General features: G+C 39.2%; 1 protein-coding gene across 4 annotated transcripts in view; it reads left to right on the top strand.

The window, feature by feature from the left end:
• TBC1D4 (TBC1 domain family member 4) overlaps positions 1 to 22134 on the top strand; it is a 98510-nt gene that overhangs the window by 53683 nt on the left and 22693 nt on the right. For 3 of the 4 annotated variants that reach the window (XM_068182370.1, XM_068182367.1, XM_068182369.1), the window contains exons 2-11: positions 2582 to 3184; positions 4509 to 4598; positions 7758 to 7862; positions 10494 to 10626; positions 12345 to 12436; positions 13208 to 13318; positions 13959 to 14078; positions 17585 to 17659; positions 18635 to 18861; positions 20730 to 20879. In XM_068182370.1, the coding sequence (XP_068038471.1) occupies positions 2930 to 3184; positions 4509 to 4598; positions 7758 to 7862; positions 10494 to 10626; positions 12345 to 12436; positions 13208 to 13318; positions 13959 to 14078; positions 17585 to 17659; positions 18635 to 18861; positions 20730 to 20879 (1358 nt within the window). In that variant the 5' untranslated portion in view covers positions 2582 to 2929. The remainder of the gene's footprint in view (positions 1 to 2581; positions 3185 to 4508; positions 4599 to 7757; positions 7863 to 10493; positions 10627 to 12344; positions 12437 to 13207; positions 13319 to 13958; positions 14079 to 17584; positions 17660 to 18634; positions 18862 to 20729; positions 20880 to 22134) is intronic. The other variant, XM_068182368.1, reaches the window with a different exon arrangement.

Genomic DNA, 22134 nt, shown 5'->3' with positions numbered 1-22134 from the left:
TTTATTTTAGTTCTGTCTATGGATTGAAAAGAAGAAAAAAAGTGAATGTTGATGAGGGAGTGCCCAAAAAAATAACATAACCTGTAAAAAAGTTTGCCTAAACAAAGCAGGGAATAAGGATTGTTTGGGCTGTATGAACTGAAACCCCTGCTCTAGTGCTAGGATCCCTCTGTACACAAGTGAAAATACTGTAGCAATTTATGTATTGCAAAAGCTTTCTGAGCAGCAGAGATACTGAAATAATATTTGTGGTTTAAATACTAGTGTCTGAAGAGCATACATAATCTGGAAAAGAGAAATTAAAGTGATAAACTGCAGGATACTTAGGGTGGTGGATTGTTCTAAGCATAACTGCAGTTACTTAAAACTCTGCATTTGTGAGGGAGATCTCTGACAGAAGAGGGAATGGATGGGTATTACTGTTGGGGTGGAATTGGTAGTGTCTTATCTCCAGCCTGTTTGGACATTTGCAGGTGGGAGAGAGAGCAGGAAGGATGTGTTAGGACGCTATTGAGTTTTTTTAGAAAGACATAGATATATGGTTTTTTTTTGTTTTAGAGGTGATAAGCGGGAGGCAAAACCAATTATTGGAGTCAAAGTGATGGTACACTTCTAAAAAACATTAAATTGCTGATTAAACAGCTGACAGTGGTTACTCTAGTTGATTGTGTGTAAAATGTATGCATTTTGAATAGAATTATCATTTGTCACTGTACTTTGAATAGAAATATGTGTGAATTGCCCTGTAACAGCTTATGGATTCTAAAAGGGGCAATTTTAATTAAGAGATAGCTAGTTTGTGAATTTTGTTAAAATAGATAACTAAGGAATTTAAATTCTAGAGCTTCTTTAAGCACAGTCCATAGAGAGAATAAGAGACCAATCAGTGGAAAAAGGGTTGCATCTTGGATTACAAACAGGCAAGTGCAAGGTGAGCTTTTGCATGTCCAGCTGAACTGCCATGGCTGGGAGGAAGTGCACCTTGGGTGATGGTAAAACAGCCCGGTAGTGAAAATGAGGGAAGAACAGTTCCACTCTTGTATCTCTGTCAGATCTAGACATAGCTTTTAGCCTCACTGGAAACTGAGATGATGGTGACGTCTAAAGGGATAGAAGCCAAAGGGTCAGCAAACCTCAGGGTAATTGAACTTCATTTTGCAATAAATGAACTGGAAGCAGATTTGAGTTGAATGCCCAAGGGATGAGGAGTGTGTAATGGGAGATGGGGATTAAGATGAGGTAATTTTCCACTCTGACTTGCAGAAGTGTTGGTAGATGAGATTGCTGCCTCAGTAGCAAGCTTCAGCTGGTATCGTGTGACTGAAAGAAAGAGATACTGTAGAGAACATGGATTATTTGAGGTGTGACTTTGAAGTTACCTTATTTTAATAGAAAAATTCTTTGAAAAATTTCAAATATTATAGTGGGAAGCTGTATAGAATACAAAAACTGTTGATTGATTATATTTAATTAGTTGAATGTTGAGAACTGATTTCTCTTGCAAAGAAAATTGGATTGATATTCTTTCTTTATCTCATTGTCACTAGTAACTTCCCCAGTGCATGCAGTGTGATGCCATTCATTATACTTTTAGACAAAATGGGACGTGTGGGAAAGAGGGTATGGTTCAGAAGAGTAGATACTGTCAAAAGAGCAACTATTACTGCTCTGATCTGCAGTTAGTAGAGTTGGGGAAGTCCTTGTTTTCTTTTGTGAAAATGAAAAATGAGCTCTCATATTAAATATGTTGGTACTGAAAGCAGACTCCTCCCAGGGTGATTGGGATAAAATGGAGGAAGAACCAGATGTCTTTGAAAGACTGTGTGATACAGGGCTGAAATTGTGAGTTTCTTCTGGAAATGTGCAGTTTGGCCCTACAGGGTATTGTAGGGGTCTGTGCAGAGGAGAAGAGAGATTTGTGTATGCTGCTTAATGGCACAATGACTGAGGCAGCAGGCAAGTGTGACCTTAAGGTGAACTGTGTCACAGGATGGATGGGGCATGGTTTTTATAGTTGATAATAAGTGAGACCTAATTCCGTTGTACATGGTACTTCAGTAAAATGTCCATATTCTTGCTACCTCTATTCCAAAAGTGTCAGTTGAAACTGATGGGGATCGCTGGTCTCCTTTTCACAAAACTGTTCCCGAAAGTCTTAAGAATAGAATAAGTGTCTCTGCAGAATAAAAACAAAGGAACAGTGATGGCCCTTTACAGAACACAGCAGTAAAACATGCCAATGTGGGCAGAGGACAATGGGAAAGAGAAGGTAGTCTCGGTAAAAACAAAGAAACAAAAAGGATGTGAACATTTGCCAATCGACCTTCTGGTAATTTAAAACCTTATGTACTGGAAGACATTCCAGGAAAAAAATTAGAAATTATTTGCTCTTCTTCCGCTGCATAAATTGTCCATACAGGATTTAGACTTTACTGATTTTATATTCTTTGCCAAGAGGCTTGTGGCATTCTGCTGGAGAAATAGCTTCTGTAAATACGTATCTTAACAAATGTGTTATGCATCACTGTGTCTGCTGTGTCATTTGTGGGTACTAAAAAGGCCTTTCACACTGTCCCCTTAGGTTCCTGATGTCATCAGCAGCATAAGACAAGTCTCTAAAGCAGCACTGAAAGAAGATGCCAAACCAAGTAAGGATAGTGAAGATGCCTTCTATGACTCTCAAAAATTTGAGGTCTTGTACTGTGGAAAGGTGACAGTGGCTCACAAGAAAGCTCCCTCCACACTAATTGATGATTGCATAGAGAAATTCAGCCTCCATGAGCGCCAGCGCCTGAAACTGTTAAACGAGCAGCGGAATAATGAGTCGAGCTTGGACTTGCCCCTGTGTGAAGAAAATGTGCCAGCTTCTCCTCTGGACAGCCCTTTTGAGGAGCTGGACAGCCCAAACAGCACCTCAGGGCGTGCTGCAATGTTTACGATTGGCAGCCAGACCAACTTGACCAACCTGGCCAGCACTCGTGGCTTCTTTCCAGAGCGGATTTTAGAGGACTCTGGCTTTGATGAGCAGCAGGAGTTTCGCTCCCGGTGCAGCAGTGTCACTGCAGTGATGCAGAGAAGGGTTCACGACACAAACCTGAAAACACAGTCCCGCAGAAGACACGCAAGTGCTCCCAGTCACGTTCAGCCCTCAGATTCTGAGAAGAACAGGACAATGTTGTTCCAGGTGTGTTCTAGGACGAGCAATTTCCTGTTGGTTTTGTATGGTATCTTCCTCCCCTGTGCATTTTGAGACAAGTTTTGCAAGATAAGTAATGTGGATCCAGTATGGCTTCATGATTTGTCATAAATACTTTTGTATCTGTTCATAAATGGTTGGAACACAAGTAGCTGAACTTTCACCTCAACTCATGAGCTCAGGCAAATTTTAAGAAAAAATAATTATTTATGGAGTAATCACTTAAAGGAGCAGAGTTTTTAGTGAAATAAGTATTTTATATGCAGTTCTGGATTGTCTGTGTTGGTGATATTTAGAACCTAGCTGAAAAACATGAATATTCTTTCAAAAAGAGAATCAATGAAGACTACCATGCAAAGAAAACCTCTTTTTTTTTTGCACTTAAAAAGAAAAAAAACTTCACTTGAGACTTCCACAGCCTTGTGTTTGAGCCAGTCTCTTTTTGTTAATTTGTATTAATGACTCCTCTTTACCAGATGAGCATTCAAACATCTCTGCACTGAAGGCTTCTTCCTTCAGGCTACAATGGTTATTTCTTCTCTTGCCTGAAGTGCATTTCACATCTTTGGAACTTGTTTTGAGGAAATAGAAGGACGCATAAAGGAGGTGACCCATAAAAGGAAAAATCTTTGTACCTTAAAATAACAGTGGGCTAAATGCCTGGATTTTGTCTTTCCATTTGTTTTAAGGATCATTCTTATTTTTATTCTCTTGGGGAAATGATATCTAAAGTGAGAATGCATTGCCCTTCAGAAAGTCACAGCTTATCACCAGTAATGAACAAGATTTAGCTGAAAAAATCTGAGGTCTATAGAATAAATTCCATGGGCTTGAGGAGCAGTTTGGGAAAGCTGAAAGGTAGCTGCTGCACAAGCTACTCTTTCTTATTTGGAACTACTACCAACCAAAAAGTATTATCTTAGTTTCTCAGTTAATCTATACTATAATTTAAAAACCAAGAATTCCCTTTTTTTCCCCATCTTTTATTTTAGTCACATTGTTTCCTAAAGGTTTTAGTATTGTCTGTCATACATGATTTTTGGACTAAAATAAAGAAGAAAAAAGGTGGGGGAGGGGAAGAAAAACTATGTTTTTTTCCAAGTAGTTTTTGTTATTCAACTGAGTGTATTGTTCTTGCTGAAATATTCTTACAAAACATGGGCAGAATTACAGCACCCTGGCACCCTTGTTCCTGCTGAGTAAGCTGTTGTGCCGAAAGGTACTCTATGTGAGCAAGAAAAGGCAGAATTCTGACATTTCTGTTGCTGTAAATGCTACAGGCATAAATTAGATTTATTTTTTTCTCCCTTAGGTTGGAAGGTTTGAAGTTAACCTCATCAGTCCAGATACCAAATCTGTTGTGTTTGAAAAGAATTTTAAAGATATCTCCTCATGTTCTCAGGTAGGCATTAATAAGAAGCAATATGTAGATCATCAGAAGAAAAAGATTTTATTTGTTCTTCAGCTGTGTTGCCTTGCTGGTCTATAGGCAGGAGAAAAAAAGAAATGTAGAATTCTTTTTCCAGGAAAGTCCAGAAAATATGAGTGCAAAATAACCAGTCTGAGCTGTGTAATAGCAGCAACTTCAATCACTCATCAGCAAACAAAGTATAAACTATTTGTGCTTTGGGAGAGTATTAAGTATATTTTTGGAAGCAGTTTAATCTCCATTTAGGGTGCTCTGAGTGTACTGTTTTTGAGCAGATAAGTTCCTGAAAGCCTTCAGAATGAAAGGAGGAGAGCATTAAATCGTCTCTTTGGAATAACAGCAGTTCACCTGCATAATTTCTTCTGGAGAATATGGTAATAGGTGTACCTAGCGATGTACAGTAATAAATAATTATTTCTTGTAAAGTTAAATATCAAAGGTAAGATGTTCACCTTTCCATCTTGCTCTTGTTCAGCACCAGTTACTACAGACACTTTTTGGTTTGAGGTCTTACTTTATTATCTCTTTTCATTTGCCATGCCACATCACACCAAACCTCCTTAAACATGATTATTCTAGTTTAAAGTATGCTTTTGTTGTTCTCTAAATCTGTATTTCACCCCCAAGTGCATTCATTTTAATGCTAATAACCAGTCTGCTCATGCATGACTGGGCTACCAATGCTTAGACAAATTAGGAATTAGGCAATGCTTGTAACTCAAGTGGAGTCTTGAGCTACCAACTAAAGGTCCAGGTCCTTAAATTGACTCTACATTTTAACTACAATTTGTATTGCTTTTGGTAGAGGAAAAAAGCTAATGCAAACACAGAATGGGACAGTATCATCAAACAGTGTAGTAATAGCTTTATAATAAATACAAATCAAAATGATCTTAAAGCAGAGGTATAGAAAGCAGAATTTGTTGATGGCGTGGGTCTTCTCCTGCTTTTTGGGTGTTCTGAAGTGACACTTCAGCTTTAGGTACTGGGATCCTAGATTGTATATACATACTTATAATAGTCAAACAAAACAATCCTAAGTGGGGACAAGCTTTTATCTGCTGACTTTAAAGTATGGTGACCAATAAGACCATGGAAAACCTTCAAGGCCCATCTTTCCTTCAGGAAAATAACTTCGTACAATAAATAGTGTCAGGTAATTCTGTGTGTTGGACTTTGGAGGTGGTTTTCCCTCCACCTCTTCACTTTCATTTGGAGTAAAGTTTCTGTTACTTTGCATTCTTGAATAACTCAAAGAGGCAGTCACAATACTTTTGGAATTTTTTTTTTAATGCGAAACAGTTACTTTACAGAAGTCAAGGGGGTTCTGAGTTCAATAGAAATAATATACTAATTTTTTCAAGACTAAGCATTGGTTGCATAAACCTCATCAGTACTTCCTTTAAGAACTTGGGGCTAGCTCCAGGGCTCCTCTGTTACAGATTTATAGGGCAGTGATTTACTATGTATTGTGGGACTGTGACTTAGGAATATTTGTCCTTCCAAGCTTTACAAACAATGAAAAGGAGATGTCATTGCCAGTTTGCATTCTGGATTCTCTTAGTCCGGTCTAATAAAGCTATTTTTTATCCTATAGTTTAAGCATGGTTGAGCTGCTGCATTCATGTAATTATCCACACTCCTTACAATTGTAAAGCAGCAGACATAATTGATGATAAACCTCTGTGTGTGCAGTCTAAACTCAGATATCAAATAGCTTTAGAAGTTTTCTTGTTGGAGCCTTCCCCTTGAGGGAACCCAGAACAACAGAAAACCTGGCTCTTTTGTCATGACCTCTTGAAGCCATCATTTTAAAGAAATGTGATGGAAGTACTGTTGATTTAGGAACATACTGTCCTATTTGTGCTTCAGTAGGGCAAGTGTCACATCTGTCTCCCCCCTCAAACTTTCTCCTGTGGAGACTGAGAAATCAAGACAGCAGTAGACTTGTTCAGGCACTGTCAGTAAGGAGGGAACTGGCATCTCACCAAACCACCTTTAATAATTATGTTTTATTGCAAAACAGAACTCAGCACTTCACTGTTCTGTAGATCAACATGTGTATGCATCTGACCTGTATTATTTTATGCTTTTGAAGACTTCATATGTCATAAGAAAATGAAATCAAGATTAGTTGGACTACGGTTCAGCTAATGCTAATTGTCTCATCTTAGCAACCCTCTGCACCTCTTAAGTTTTAAGTGGCACAAAAGTGACTTTTGGAATTTTGTTTTTAAAAACAACAGTGTGTAGTGACAATATGTTCAGTCTGTCACGTACTGCATTTCCAATTTTGTCTAGAGTGTTCTCTGTAGTGACAGGCAAGTTGCTTTGCCTCCTCCTCTCTTTTATGATATATAGGTGTTTTCTTTGGAGATGGATCCAAGCAGCTGTGTTCTGATTTTTGTTGTATTTGAACTTGAGGGACTAGGTTTTCATTTGGAGAAAATCTGCTATTACCATACTCAGATGATAAAAACATTGGCAAAAGCTTTAACAATAGTGAGTCATTTCCCATGAATTGAGATTGGGAATATAGTGCTTCTTAGGAAGCAGCTGTCTTTGATCTTCTCAATGCTGTTTTTAGCAAGGCAGCGTTCCCTGTCAAGCTGTTATACTAAGATCTTGGGAAAAAAGTGACAGTAGTAATGTGTAGTAAGTCTTAAAACTTCTGGTATGTAACTCAGTCTCAAAGAATTTATATCAGAATTTAGTTGGAATTCTGTAGGTTGCCACTCATTCCCTCTTTTTCTTTTCTCTTTGTGTAGTCCTAACACAAAAAAAAGCAAGAGTCTCCTGTTACCCTGATACTTCTCCAATTTTGTGTTTTAGTATGGCTTATAAAATCAAATTTTCACTGTGGAGGCAATTCCAAATGCAACCCAGCAGTCTTTAGTTTGCTTCCCTGAAAATTCAGTTTTGCTGATGGAATAAATTCTGGTCTACCTTTATTGTATTTGGTTTTGATTATATAAAGATCTTTATATAACTTAAATACAAAAAGCAATTTAAAAATAATTATACTACTGGTGAAATAGAACATTAGAGATATGCATTTATAGTTATCCAAATTTTTGGAAACTATACCTGTTTATAAAATAGTCCACTAATGCTCTTTTTAAATTCTTTTAGGGTATAAAACACGTTGATCACTTTGGTTTTATTTGCCGAGAATCTGTGGAACCTGGGTTAAGCCAGTATGTTTGCTACGTGTTCCAATGTGCAAGTGAGTCTCTGGTGAGTATTTATTAATGATCCTAACCATTTCATCAGAGCATTTCCAAGGCATTTCCTGAGCAATAGGAGTCTGTTATTCTGCTGTGCCAGCTGAGCCTCAGTGCTCACATCTGCTCAGGTGCAAGATGTCAGCTGTGCCTATGCAAATTTGCAATAGGAGGTGTGAACATTCTGTTCATACACGGCCATATCGTGCTACTCTGCTGATGCAGATATCAGTAACAAATAGTTGAATCCGTGTGGGTGTGTGACTGGGAGCATATTTGGGCTCTGTATTTGGTTGTAACTCTTCCAATTCTAACTGTTGAGAGACTTGGTTCCCCATTAAAAGTGCAAAGACATGTGTTGAATCAGTAACAAAGCTGATGATAAAACCCAAACATACCCTTCAGGGTAGGATTTAAACTACTGGCTGATCCTGCATGTGTCTTAAGCCTACATCTGGCTTTAGCTTTTTCCCTGTAGTGTGTTTTGTTCCTCAGGAGAAGAAAATAGCAGCATCTGATCACAGAAGAAGAAAACCATAATATTTCTGGATGTATATAACTATAAAAAAGTACATTGAACATTGTATAAAGTATGTATCAATTAACTGAAGTTCCAGATATCACTGATTTTACTGATAACAGGTAGCTTAATAGTGTGAGATGCATACAGGAAATAATTTTGACTACTCCATTTTCATTTTAAAACTGTGGCACTTTAAAAGAAGTTGTTTCCTGTTCTGAAACATGTTTGTTTGATTATGCTGGTAACACCTACTCTTTCTCTTGTAAACTTAAAAATCACTTTTCTGTCTTGCTGAAAATGTAATTTATTAATCCATTGACAAGCTTGAGAGTGAATAGATTTATATCGCTAAAACTTCAAACAGCTAACAGCACCAGATGTACCATGGCAGCTGAGGTTGCATTTTTGTCAAAATGGGAGCTGCTATGAAATCAGCTTTATCATTGTAATAACAGAAAATGTTACGCCTGACCTATTGATAAATCTGACCATGCATAATTCAAAGACTTAAGTGGTGTATAAAACCCCCATGTTTTTTATGAACCTCTTTGCTTATTCTAGTACAGATATGTGTGGGCTTGACCACACTGCAATATGAAATAAACATTCCTGAGCTACTTTCAGATGCAGTCACTCGGATCCTGGTGGCAGTTTGACTCTGGCAGTGCAGAGCTTTCCAGATTCTCCACTGTCAGGCAGGCTGTGTTGGGAGGCTTGTGTATATTTGCTCTAAGCCTACTTACAGTTCTTATATTGTGCTATAGTTCTTATGATTTTAGAGTAGTCATAATCCATATGCTTAGCACTGTTCTGTGGATCTTGCATTGGAGAGGGATTGTAGCCAAATTAAAAATCTTACCAGTCCATGTTGTAAGATGGACATTTACTGTTCAATCTTCTGCTTTATTGCTAAGAAGAGAAAGCACCCAAAAATTATTGGTAATGCTTAAATCTGAGATGTTTAAAGCAAACAAAACAAGCCTACACATACTGGGACACAAACTAGTTCAAATTTCTACATTCAGGTTCCTTTTCTACTTTTTTTTTTTTTAACCCCAAGTGACAGACCTTCAAAAAAGTCTGTATGTTTTTAATGTCAAACTGCATGGTTTTGGTCTCAAATATTTCAGCTTTCTTCTTCCTGCTTATAAAACAAAGTAACAAGCAGAGTGAAGACCTGATTCTGAAGTAGAATACTGATTTAGTTCCTAAAATTGCTCTCAAGCTGCTGTCTCTCTCTTTCCTTGCTAATGCTGAGACTGAGCAAACAGCTTTTAATAAGCACTGTATTTCCCTGAAGTACAGAGAGGGGCGCTCCAAGTGCTTTGTATGCCAGGTCTGGGAGCATATTTGAGCGAATGTGGAGAAATGCTGTGAACTCTACCTTTGTTAGATACAAGCTGAGCTTTTCTAGTGCTGGTGAGTGGGAACATCGCACTGCTGTGTTGGTGGTAGTGGGAGAGGAAAGATCAGGGCAGACTGCAGGGCAGACTGCAGGGCAGACTGCAGGGCAGACTGCAGGGCAGACTGCAGGGCAGACTGCAGGGCAGACTGCAGGGCAGACTGCAGGGCAGACTGCAGGGCAGCAGTACTTAAGGCTGTGTAGTGATTGTGATGAAGCTGGTAGGCAGTCTGGTATCCAGCAGAAAAGTGAACTGCTGTGGGAAGCTCCTGTCTGGCAGCAAGGATGGGTCTATGGGGATTGCTGCTGAGATGGTTTTGTGGTGGGACGACAGAGGTTAAGAGGGAACACGTGCAGTTTACAGGAGAGACTCAAAGCTAAAGAAATTAATGCTATTTAGCCAGCATATATTCAAGCCAAAAATTCTCACTTGTAGTTTCTTAAAATAGTGGGTGCTTTCCCAGTAAGCTTGAGTAGCTGCAGTTAGACATCAAAATTACACTGTCTGGCAGAACTTAAAGATGGTGATTATCTACAGAAAAGGCAGAAAGCTGGGAATTCAACCTTGATCTCTTTAGAAAACAGCAAATGGATTTGTATGGTTTTGTCTCTTTTCTTTTAATTGTAAAGCACCTGTCTGAGATGTGATTTATAAATCTTATTTTGTGTATATGGCATGTATTTTTGTTTATATACTCTTTTCCCTCCTTCCCCTATAGGTTGATGAGGTAATGCTGACCCTGAAGCAAGCCTTCAGCACTGCTGCAGCCCTGCAAAATGCCAAGACGCAGATCAAACTGTGTGAGGCCTGCCCTATGCATTCATTGCACAAACTTTGTGAAAGAATTGAAGGTAGCAGCTGAGTTTATCTTCTTATTACAGTTTGCTGATTTTTCTAGAGGAATAACTTAGACAACGTAAGAGGGAAAAGTATCCCAGTATGCAATTCTTACTGTCACTTAGCATTCTCTGTATTGAGGTGGCGTGTTAGCAGTAAAGATACTATAGTACAGCTTCTGTTATAAATACATACTCTTTCATCATCATACCTTTCTTAAGCAGAGCAGCAAAACCCACCCGTTGACCTTCCACTTGTTTGTTGTTTTTTTTTTTTTCTCAAGTTGCATACTTTCAAAATGATTCATAAAAAGACAGTCATGATCAAGAAGGATCTTTTTTTCCTGTGCGTTCCTTCTTTCCTGTGTGGGGTTATTTTTCCTTCTTTGTGTTTATTCCCTCACACACTTCAAGATCTATTTATATTATAGGAAAATAAATTATTAAGTTAGGAGATTAATATCTAATCAAGAAAATTAAGACAACAGCCTGCCTTCAGATATGAATAGACAAACTTTTGTTTGTGTCTCTGGAAGTGAAGTATGCCAGAACATATGCAAAAAGTCTTACAAGATAGAGTTTTTTAAAAAAAGTTAGGATCCTGTTTTATAGTCACTCTGCTATGTGTCCTTGCAAAGCATTGTGTGCAAAAACAAAAAGCAAGTGTGTTACAAAAAGCAAATAGTCTTGTATTTTCTGGTGTGGTTATGGTGATGCTTGATATTTACAGTTCTCCCATTCATTGAAAGTCACTGTTGCCACTTGCTTCCCTCTGGTGGATGAAAAGCCAAGTGTAAAATCTTAGTGGGATGAAATTTTACTAGGCTGTGACTTACAGTTTCCATGTTTAACAAAAGGTATTCAGAAGTGGTAAGGCTAAGCTGGGAAAGTTTTCTGTAAATGCTAAACTATAGAGGCTGCTGTATAAGGCATTATAAGTAATTTGAAAAGTACCCAGTATCAAAATAAAATCTCTCTTGGAGCAACAACTAGAGTACTGAAGTAGTAGTTTCATAAACTTTCTACTTAGTGACTGAAAAACTTATTTTAGTGTCCCCTTTTTTAATCCATCTGCTTTGAGTCTAGAACCTAAAGCTGCATGATTTTGAAAAAATATTTTATTTGTTCTGATTGCAATTTTCTATAAATTATATCTACCTTAGAAGGAAAAAAAATCTTCATCTGGTTCAAGGGGTTTGTTTTCGCTCACATTTTTTGTCACTTCCTAGAATTACCTCTGTGACAAAATGTGCACTTTATGGAGTACCAGAAATTCTTTCCTTTATTCTTAATTTTTTTTTTCCTTAGTCTTAATTTTTCAGTTAAAAGCATCTGAAAACTTCCAAGTATCCTATGTATTGATTATCTCACCCGCTGTAACCTTGATCTGTTCCTTTCCTCTTCTTCTCCCATATGGTTGTCAGGCTTCCAGCTGTCAGTGATCTCTTGGCATTAGGACAGAAGCCATTGGTGGGGTAGGGAGCACGGCCTTTACACAGGAGCCAGCCACTTAAGTGCTGCTGGTCATACTTTTGCTGCTAAAGAAAGGAGACAAAGCCATGTGGTTTAGCAAAACCTCAATTATTTTGTATCGTGTATACGTTGGATATACAACTGTCATACATTTAACGTGTATAAACTCAAAGGCAGGTTTATGTCTTCTACTGTCATTTTGGTCAAAAAGTGTTTTGAGAGTTCCTGTGAGAATCTTTAATGGTCCATTCTTTTCCTAGGACTCTATCCACCAAGAGCCAAACTTGTAATTCAGAGACATCTGTCATCGCTAACTGACAATGAGCAAGCAGACATTTTTGAACGTGTTCAGGTAATACCTTAGAAGCTGTTCCTCCTAATTTGAAAAACACCTTGATAAAATGAACTAGATATTTTTGCTTTTGATTTGTTTGGTTTGTTGTGTAGTTGATCTAGAATTTACTATTTTTCCACCAAAAATCATACTGAAATAGCATGCTCCAACTTAAACTCATGTGTGATACACTGCTGTTGGAAAAGTTTTATTTCCCAGTTTTGCTGAGATACTCTGTGTTCTTACGTAGACTTTATTTTTTGTTCTGAGCTTAGTTTATCACCTGTAAACATGTTTCCCTGCTTGAAAGTGAAGTGGGAGTAGGCTGAGAGCAGGAGGGACATGCAGGTATCAGGAACATGTCCAGCATTTTCAGAATTTATATTTTCTGACTTTGGCACAGTATTCTGGTGTAAGCCAGTGTACTCTAGTGGGTGAAGTATACAATGATTTAGGCTTCCAAAGGCTGTGCTCCTCTCTGGATTCCTGAAGAATAGAGTGGGTTGGTTTCCTAATGCCACTTAGAAGGCTGTATAATAACAGTCTTAGAAAACAAAATGTATGGGCATAAGGCTCCCTTCTCTCTACAGCCTGCAACATTTTCAGTTTTTGTTCTATCTTGCTCACGAGTGTGAAGGCACACAGACAGAATTGCAATTTGACATAATAACAGTGCACTCTGGTGTTCGGTGTATCAGTGTGTTAATTTCAAGGAATACCTAGGTAGAAAGGAAAAATAAGCAAATCATGACTTGAAAGACAACCTCCTTTCTTTGCTGTTACTCACAGAAGATGAAGCCTGACAATGACCAGGAAGAAAATGAACTTGTGATCTTTCATCTCCGTCAGCTCTGTGAGACTAAGCAGAAAACGCACATCCACATTGGTGAAGCACCGTCGGTAAAGCTTGCTTTTATTATTAATATTATTTATTATTACTTTAATATTTTTTATTATTCCTCTTCCCCTTCCCAGACTATTAATATGCTGTTTTAATTACTTGTAGGACCACTGCTAGATTTCTTCAGGAGTACCAGAAGCTGGGTACTATAATTAAGAAAGGACTGTACAGGAAAAGGAATCTGATTTAATTTATAGTGGCTTGCCTGGGTTTTCTAAGTTGAGGGGACATGACAGGAAGAAAGACAACCAATTCATTTTATGCCTGTATTTCCTTATAGTGTGAGGATAAATCTTCTTTTTCTCTCTCCTTTGATCCCCACACCCAAGCAATAATATCTAGGAAGAATAGGAATGAAGAGAACATCAGTTTTAGTTTAAACTAGGAACTTACCTTGCAAAGGAAATGGGCAACAGTATTGTTAAATTGATATGCTTTTACAATATAGTCTTTGAGATGGAATGTGCCTTGAACTGTAGATTTGCTTGTTTGTTTGTGAGACTGTTTTGGTTTTTTTTAAGCAGGCCAAGGGTATTTTGTTTGTTATGTAACCTGGTTCAGCTCTAGTCTTTGGAAATAGTCTTCACAATTAAAAAAAGAGTTCCCAAAGCTGAATGGTGTCTTTGCTCATTTCAACAGGTCATTTCTAACAGTGCGATTCCAGAAAGCACCACCAGTGGTGGCCGGTTTAAACTTGACATTCTGAAAAACAAGGCAAAGAAATCCTTGACTAGCTCTCTGGAAAATATCTTCTCAAGGGTAAGTTTAACAGCTCATTATCATCAACTGTCCCAGATATCCTTGACAGTAAAGACTTATCAGATTTTTCTTTGTTTTTTCCTCAATATGATAAATGCTTAATGAAGCAATATCCCTGTTGTGAAATCTGAGATTTACAGCTGGGTTGATTGTGACTTAACTGTACTAGAAAGTTTACTGTAAGGCCACACACATTGAGGGGAAAAAAGGACAAATTTCTGAATAATGAACGTTCATTGTAGGTGGCAAGTAAGCTAGCTGAGTATTGTTGGATGTGTTGTTTCAGAATAGAATTCAATCAGGATGGTTGCATGATCCCATAAAGAGACATGTTATTGGTTTTGCAGAGTGTGAATAAATGTGCATGCATATATGGGAAGTCTCTCTATTCTGAGAAGTAATACCTTCCAGCTCATAGATGTAATTGCTCATGTTGTGCACTAAGAAGCTTTAGAAACTAGTAACAAAGTTCCTTTTGCAGGGAAAAAAAAAAAAAGCAATAGTCTTAAAAAGTGAGTTGATCTTCATTTTAATGTTCCTAACCAGATAGAATGTCAAATTACAGATCATCACTGAGACTTTCTTACATTAATTAGTCTTTTGGTAAAGAAGTCTGAATGGCAAGTTTTTCTTAGTGTCCTCTGCTCAGAAGGGTGAGTCAGAGAAGAGGCATATAGAGAAGTACCTGAAAAAGGCTGTGTGCCTGTGTCTCATTACAGAGGAAATGTGATGAACTGAGTATGGGATAATTTGGACTGGTGACATTAAGTTCCATCTACTAGTAACTTCAAAAGCACTAAATTGCATTTGTCATGCCGTTTACATGTACATGTCATAAAGTAACCTACAAATGTAGGATGCCATGGATGTTCCATATAAAGGAAACAGAATACTCTTATCCAGAGATAATCCTTAGAATTTACAGGTAGGTGTCAATTTGATCTAGGACTGAAACTAGCATTAAACTCTCCTGGTCAAATTTGACATCTCTTGTGTAGCAGCCTTTACAAACTAGGGACTTGGTCTGAATATGGAGAGAGAGAAAGAGGGAGTGACTGTATGTAAAAGAGAGCAAAAGAGCAATGGCAGTCCGAAAATTCAGGTAGTTTCAGCAGTTTGGAATATCATCAAATGGTGACAGCTACAGTTGTGCCTTTGATGTGTCTGGTTTCTTTTCCACATCTAAGGGACATGTGACTGGCAAGTGATCTAACTGTAGTGGTGGGTCACTAACCCTGCGGTGCTGTGAAAGAAGTCATCACTGAAATAAAACTTTTACAGCCATGCTGGCACTCCAGTCATGTCAAGAAAAGTCATTTGGATGAAATACACTGCTTAAATTGAACAATCTCTGAAGGGAAATTTCTTATAAATAGATGCTAGGAGGTTTTTGGTGTAGCATGTTTCTTCTTACCAGGGCCACTGAGACATGCTGCATATTATAATATAAGGCTCTACCACAGCCCATGATTAAATTCAAGAGAAGGGGACACCTGAATCTGAATTAGGGCCATTTCGAGTTTGGTGTTTATGAAGTGGATTTGTGATTGTGAGAAAGGTCATCTCATCTTTACCTTGACAGTACAATAGATCAGGAACAGCAGTGTGTTGCAGTGAGTCATGATACACATAGGGGTTCATCCATGCAGATCCACCTAAAGGATGCACAATACAAGACCAAGAAAAATTACTTGGAGTGCAGCTCAGCCACTAATTATTGTTTAAAGCAGATACATACAAGTGTCTCTGTGCAGGTGTGCTGTGTGTTATGTGCATACATATGATACACAATGACTGTTTCAGTAGTTCTTATTCTTCGTCAGGCTATTACAACAAGCCTCACAGATCATGGTTAATTCTTAAAGGTATTTAAGCACTAAATACCTCTTGGTATAGTGGGTTTTCCCTCCTTAAGCCAGGTGCAGATGGTATTGATGCAATAGAGCTAATTATGCATGAGTTGCTATCTTTATTTAAAAGTACGTTTAGTAACAGAGAGACCAAGAAAGAACTTAAATAGTTTTGTTTTGTTTTGTTTTTTTTTTTTAAGTGGCATTCAGCATCTTTTTATAGATTTTTTTAAAATAAGAGCTAGAAGTCAGTGTAAGTTGGAGAGAGTCTTAAACAGCCTCAGTCTTAGGAAAGTTAGAAAGAAAGAGGTATGTAGTAACCAGTGTCTAGGAACACTTTAAGTGGATGGCTTCTTAGCTATGTAAATAGCATCAAGTGACATTTTAAGCCATTCACTACTTGCCTTAAAAAATATGTTGGTTTCTGTGCCCTGGCTTCACATAGTCCCAGAGGAATGTCACTTCTTCACTTGTTTGTTTTGCTGGACTGATCTTGTTTTTGGGAGGTTTGAACCAAAAACAGGCTTCCTAATGAGATACCTCAGAGAAATAAATATAACCTTTCTTTGACCTCTTGAACAGATTTCATCTACTCTGTGCTGCACTAACCTCTTCTGTTGTTGTTCTTTCTTAACCAAAAAGTCCTTCTTGCAGTGCCAAAAGTGTTCATTTTCAAAGGTAGTGAGAAACTTCCAATTTATACTTTGCTCTTGGCTTTTTTGGAGATTCAGTGAAGAGATGCTTCAGGCAGAGTATTTATTGGTAATGCACTTAAGTGGGATAATGTACTTAAAGGGCACTCTAAGTCTTGAAAATAACTCCTACCAGGAAAAAGTAGGCTAAATAAATTCTGGTTATGTTGACAAAACTTCCCCTGGAGTTGCAAGCATACCAAGAGGAGCTCTGTCTATAGTTTTCCTAAAACCTAGGCTATTTTTCTCCTGATAAAGTACTGAAAGCAACTTGCTTCAACTGTCAGAAGTATCCAACAGCAAACATAACCAGGGAGCTAACATTAGGAGTGAAAGCTAGTCAAAAGTGTTGTGGATCTATTTCCTTTTCTTGTAAAACTAAAGGACTATTAAAAATTCAGCAAAGATCCTTTAGCATAAATTCCTAGCAAATTTGCATCAGGTTTATCTGCATTATAAATGAAAAGTCTTGTCTGATGCTATTTGGCTGGATTTGCTGCCAAGAGAACATTTCTCCCCAGTTAGTTCGTACTTTTTTACTCCTTTTGCCCAGGTGGACTTAATTTGTCTGAAATGTTTAGATATTGATAAACTGTATGTCATGGGACTGTAGTGTGTCAGATGCATCCATCAGGAGCAGTGCACGCACAGTACTGAAGTCTGGAGTTTTTTGAGCTCAGCTATTTAAGCTGACTTAGTGATTTTTCCTCAGAAGTGTCAGGAAATACAAACAGTGGGTTAAAACTCCTGGGAGCAATGTGGGAGAAGATGCAGTTTGGCCAGCTAAAGTTAAATGTCACTTTTTGTAAAGTCCAGTGCTTGATGCACGATCTTTGGTCTTATGTCAGACACGTCACATGCCTGAACTGTCTTGTGTTCACCTGTGCAGGTGTTGCCATCTTTGTCTAACCTTCAGAAAAACAGGAAGAAGACCAGATTAAATTTCTTGCCTTTCTTCTCGCAGGGAGCCAACAGAATGCGAGGCCGCCTGGGAAGCGTGGACAGCTTTGAGCGCTGCAGCAGCCTGGCTTCTGACAGAGTACGTAAGGAGCTTAGCTTAAACTGGCGCTTTCGTACACAGCTGTCAGTGGAGCGTGAATACGGCACTCTGCTTTAATTTGAAGGAAGCAGAACAAAGCACATCAACTTACAAAACTCAAAGATGTTTCCACTGGGAGGCAGAGGGTGTAAGAAAGCTGAGGTTTATGTTGACTTGAAGCTTCAGCTTTAATCTGGTTGCCAGTCCTTTTTTCCTACACTTCCCTTGCTTTTACAAAAAGCAAGGAATTTCTGGTTTCTGTCTTGTTTTACTGAAGTAATTAAGGAAGGTCATGTCTCAACAGAAGGAAGTGCTCTGAAGGTGAAGAATCCTTTCTGTAAGTAATAGTTGCTTTAGGGAAGTAAGAATTTTTGACTGAAGCCCTGCTGTTGGGGATGCTGTATGGTAGCAAGAGGGCGGAACTCTGTTCACTTTCTTATTTCCTGTTTTTAAAGTTTTACCTCGCATGAGGGTTGATTGCTGGTTTTCCCAGGAGGTGAAGATTCTGTTATGGTTTTCCTGCTACAGCTACTCATAAACTGGCTGTGTAATAACAGTCTCTCTTCCAGGATGTTGCTGTGACGGTACAGGAAGTATGCTCGCGATATGTCGCGGAAACTAGCTAAAAGCAGTTTCCCTAGTCTTTTCCATTCCTGTGTTTTCCTGAAAGAGACAGAAGTCTGGTAGCTGGAGTGCCAGTCCCTGTGAGAGAATGCCTGGATGAATTAGTATGTTGTTTGTGTTGCGTACACAGTTGTATTCCTCCCTCCGCTTTCACTTTTTGGAAGAAGGACACTGCTGGTTTGGAGTGAACTCTCAAAGGATGTCTGCTTTGGGTGATAATTAGCATACAATAGGCCGTGACCCAGAAGGGGGAGAGGCTTTGGTGCCCTGGTGCTGGCTGCCTATGGGTTAAGTGAGAGCTCTCATAGGGCACAGAGCCTCAGGCCTTACTCTGCCAGCACTTCCTTTCAGGACACTTCTCCGGGCGATTCCCCGCCAGCTACTCCTCCAGCATCCCCCGTGTCCTCGGCCTGGCGGACGTTTCCCGAGGAAGGCTCGGACTCCCCCCAGTTCAGGAGGCGCGCGCACACCTTCAGCCACCCGCCCAGCAGTGCCAGACGGAGGATAACCTTCCAGAACGGGAGGTCCCAGAGCGCCCGGTCCCCGCTGCTGCGGCAGAACGGCGTGGAGGCGGCAAGGTGAGTCAGGGCACGCCGTGCCACCTGCCCGCGGTCCCCTGCCCTCCCGGTGCTCCAGCCTCACCCGCCTCCCTCCTTGTGGAGGCTGCGACAGCCCCGCTTCTGGCAAAGTACGTAAGGAGCTTAGTTCAGGTTGGTTTCTGCACTTCTCTGGGGCTGGTTTGTTCATTTATGTATTTATTTTCGGCCTGTCTTCTCTGCCTCTGAGTAGTTTGGTACTTTGCAGTAACTTAATAGTCCCTGAATTAGTGGTTCAGGGGAGGCATCAATCCATCAAATTGATGATTCGGCCAGATGCCCTGCCAATCTGTTTATTTATTTATTTGTGACCTGAGCTGAGCCTTTTTGGCAGTCTTGTTAGACAGACCCTTTGGAAAAGAGGCTCTCAGTGCTTTAAGTGGCAGAAATGGCAGCCTGAAACATTTATGCCAGGATGAAAAAGGCACTAACAGCTTCAAGTGTCCGTATCCATATTAGCCAAATCTCAGAGTGTATGTCCAGCATTAAAACTGGCGAGGAGTCTTGTAAAATGCCATGAGGATTAAACACATCCACTGAACTCTGAGGCATGTGATTTCCCTATTTGCCTTTCTCCAGAGCTTCCCTCTGTAGCTTCTCTCTGTAACTTTCTGCTTCCTTTTTGGAGACTCTCCAGCTATTAACATATGGAACACTGTTCCTTCAGGAATTTCTTCACTCAGCAGAAGATGTCCCCACAGTTCATTGTGGGCCTCTTTGGTTGTGCCTTCTTTTTCTCCTCTATGCTGGCTACCTGCAGTAAGTGACTATACAAACTCCAAACCCTTTACAAAACTCAGGTCAAGATGAGCTGATTTTTTTTTCTGTTGGAGGATCACATTCTCCAGCTTATTGTCTGTTTCAGTGCTTGGCTGTAATTCTACTGTTTGTGGGCTCTTTCTAAAAATGACTTTAAATAGTAATTTGTCACCTATTTGATATCTACATTAAAATATCAGTGTGAATGCTGCACCAGCTAGGAGAGAAGGGCAAAAAATTTTATTCTGTTTTAAGACAATGGAAGGGAGTGAAGGGTAAGAAACTAGCCTTTATTACATTGTGTTTCCAGAGAGATAAATAATGTATTTTTTACTGAGATAAACTTTTTTCCCACTGACCATATTGTATGCAAACAGGAAACCCTGACAGTTCAAAGTGAAGGACTTGCTGACTATATTAGTTTGTAATAACTTGTAAGAAGTCACTGATTAAGTGGCATCAGCAGATTTTTAGTCAAAACAGTTTGTAGCAGTGTGGTTCTAGGCTGGGATTTTTCATTCTTTCTTTTTGAGGATTAGTCATGAATGTTAAGCAAAAGAAACGGAATTAATTTTATGTCCCCTCCAATACTTGTCACTACTACTAAATAATATTTAACTGTGGAGTAGGACTACCTTTCTTAATTTAATTACTTTACAAACATTTATCCAGACAGACTGCATTTACATAATCTCTACTTCCTAATGTGTTGTTTACAAAAGTAAAAGAAAACTGAAGGGGAAGAAACAATGTGGTTTCTATCGGAAGAAGGTTTATAAGGATATTTTCAGAATGTTTAAGAGGTTCTTTTTTTTAATATGCTTTGGAATAAATAAAGCTAAAGAAATAAGGTGGTCTCCCTGTTCTGCAATGTCATTGAAAAGTTTTTTAATAGAAGTCAGTTCTAATAGCAAAATCAATATTCCCAGAGAACCTGCCCCGGAATGCACATGGTACATTTTATCTTCTGGGAAACAAAGTTAATGTAAGCCCAGATGAGGTATTTGGCCAGTGTCTCTAATCTGGTGGTTTTGTTGTTGTATCCAAATCTGTGCTGACCCATCTGCTGTGTTCTCTTGTTGCTTGCACAGTCCTGTGGTCGGGGTTCGGCGCGCTCTCAGTGAGAGTGAATCTGCGTCACCTGGTCTCCCCTCCTCTCTCTCTGCCCCTTCTTTCCTGAAAACCTTTTGCCAGGGCTCAGGAAGGTTGCTCCAGCACTCAGAAAGTGACCTCCCCAAGAGGTGAGAGCGTTGTCTCCTGCCTAGTTCTCCAGTGCCACTAGCTTAACAGCAGGATTCCCAGTGGAATGCAGCACATGGCATCTCTCCCACTCTGCCTTGTGCTCCTGCATTTCTAACAGATTTCTGTGATGCAAATGGGCAAACAGGCTTTTGGATCAAAAAGCCTGTTAAAACTAGAGGCTTCTATGCTAACATCAAGTAGCTGTCACCTATTTCTGTTGCAGTGTTGCAAATCTGCTGCATTGGTTTGTCCCATGAAATGCAATGGATTTTAGGAGTGTTATGCCAGTTTATTGCTTTCTCTGCTGAATGCAAACCAGCATGTGTTGCCATGATCACTGGCATGTGAAAATAAGAAAAGAGCAATGTGAAGAGTGTACAGTACTAATGTGGGATGCCTGTGCATGAGGAAGGGGAAACACCAAGTTAACTGGGTGATACTAACTGTGAGGTGTTTAGAGATAATTATCAAATAACTTCCAGTTGAAGAGGATTTGGGAAGAAGGAAAGGTATGAAAAGTGGCAAAAAACCCTCCAAACCTGTCTCTTACAGACTACCTCTAATTTGGGTTCCAATCCATCTTTGTTTCTGTGCTCCCTTTAGATAGCAGAGTTGGTCCAAGTTGAACCAGTGCCCAGCTCAGTTTGTGCAGGCAATGGACAGCTTTCTGGGTTTGGGGAATGAAGTCTTGAGTATTGTATGAAAACCGTATTTTAATGCCAAACTGAAATTTCTGAGATAATGTTTTTGGAATTGGTTATGCAGGCAGGTTCAATGTACTCTGTTTCATTATAGTGGAGTTTTGAGCTCTTGGGGTGGGGAGATCTTCAAGGAGTAATTCCCAGAAGACTACCATGTTTCTGCTTAGGTTTTACAGTATACACATTTCTGATTCCATTTGATCTTTAATTTTTATGGAGATTCTTGTGGAAATGGGATCTCATTAGCTATAGGTCTTGCTGGGAGCAAGTGGGCCTGAACTGTTATGGTGAGGAATTTGCAATAGCAAGAGAGCACTTTTAGCATCTAGTTGGATTTGTGAAGGGAATGCAACAGATATGGTCAGAAAGAAGTGCTGAGTGAATAATGCTGATGTGATAAGGGTCACTGAAGTAATCCATCACTTCAACTGGCTAATGGAGAATGAAATATGTTGTCCAACTGGCAGTGGCCAAAACTTGCAAATGTATGTTATGCCATCAGGTTTAGGAATGGTAGGAAGTTCTGATTTTTTTACAATGTGTCTTTTCTTGT

This window comes from Anomalospiza imberbis, chromosome 2, assembly GCF_031753505.1.
Source record: "Anomalospiza imberbis isolate Cuckoo-Finch-1a 21T00152 chromosome 2, ASM3175350v1, whole genome shotgun sequence".
Classification (NCBI taxonomy): domain Eukaryota; kingdom Metazoa; phylum Chordata; class Aves; order Passeriformes; family Viduidae; genus Anomalospiza; species Anomalospiza imberbis.
Note: the sequence above shows the minus strand (reverse complement) of the source record. Positions and strands in the feature narration are given on the sequence as shown.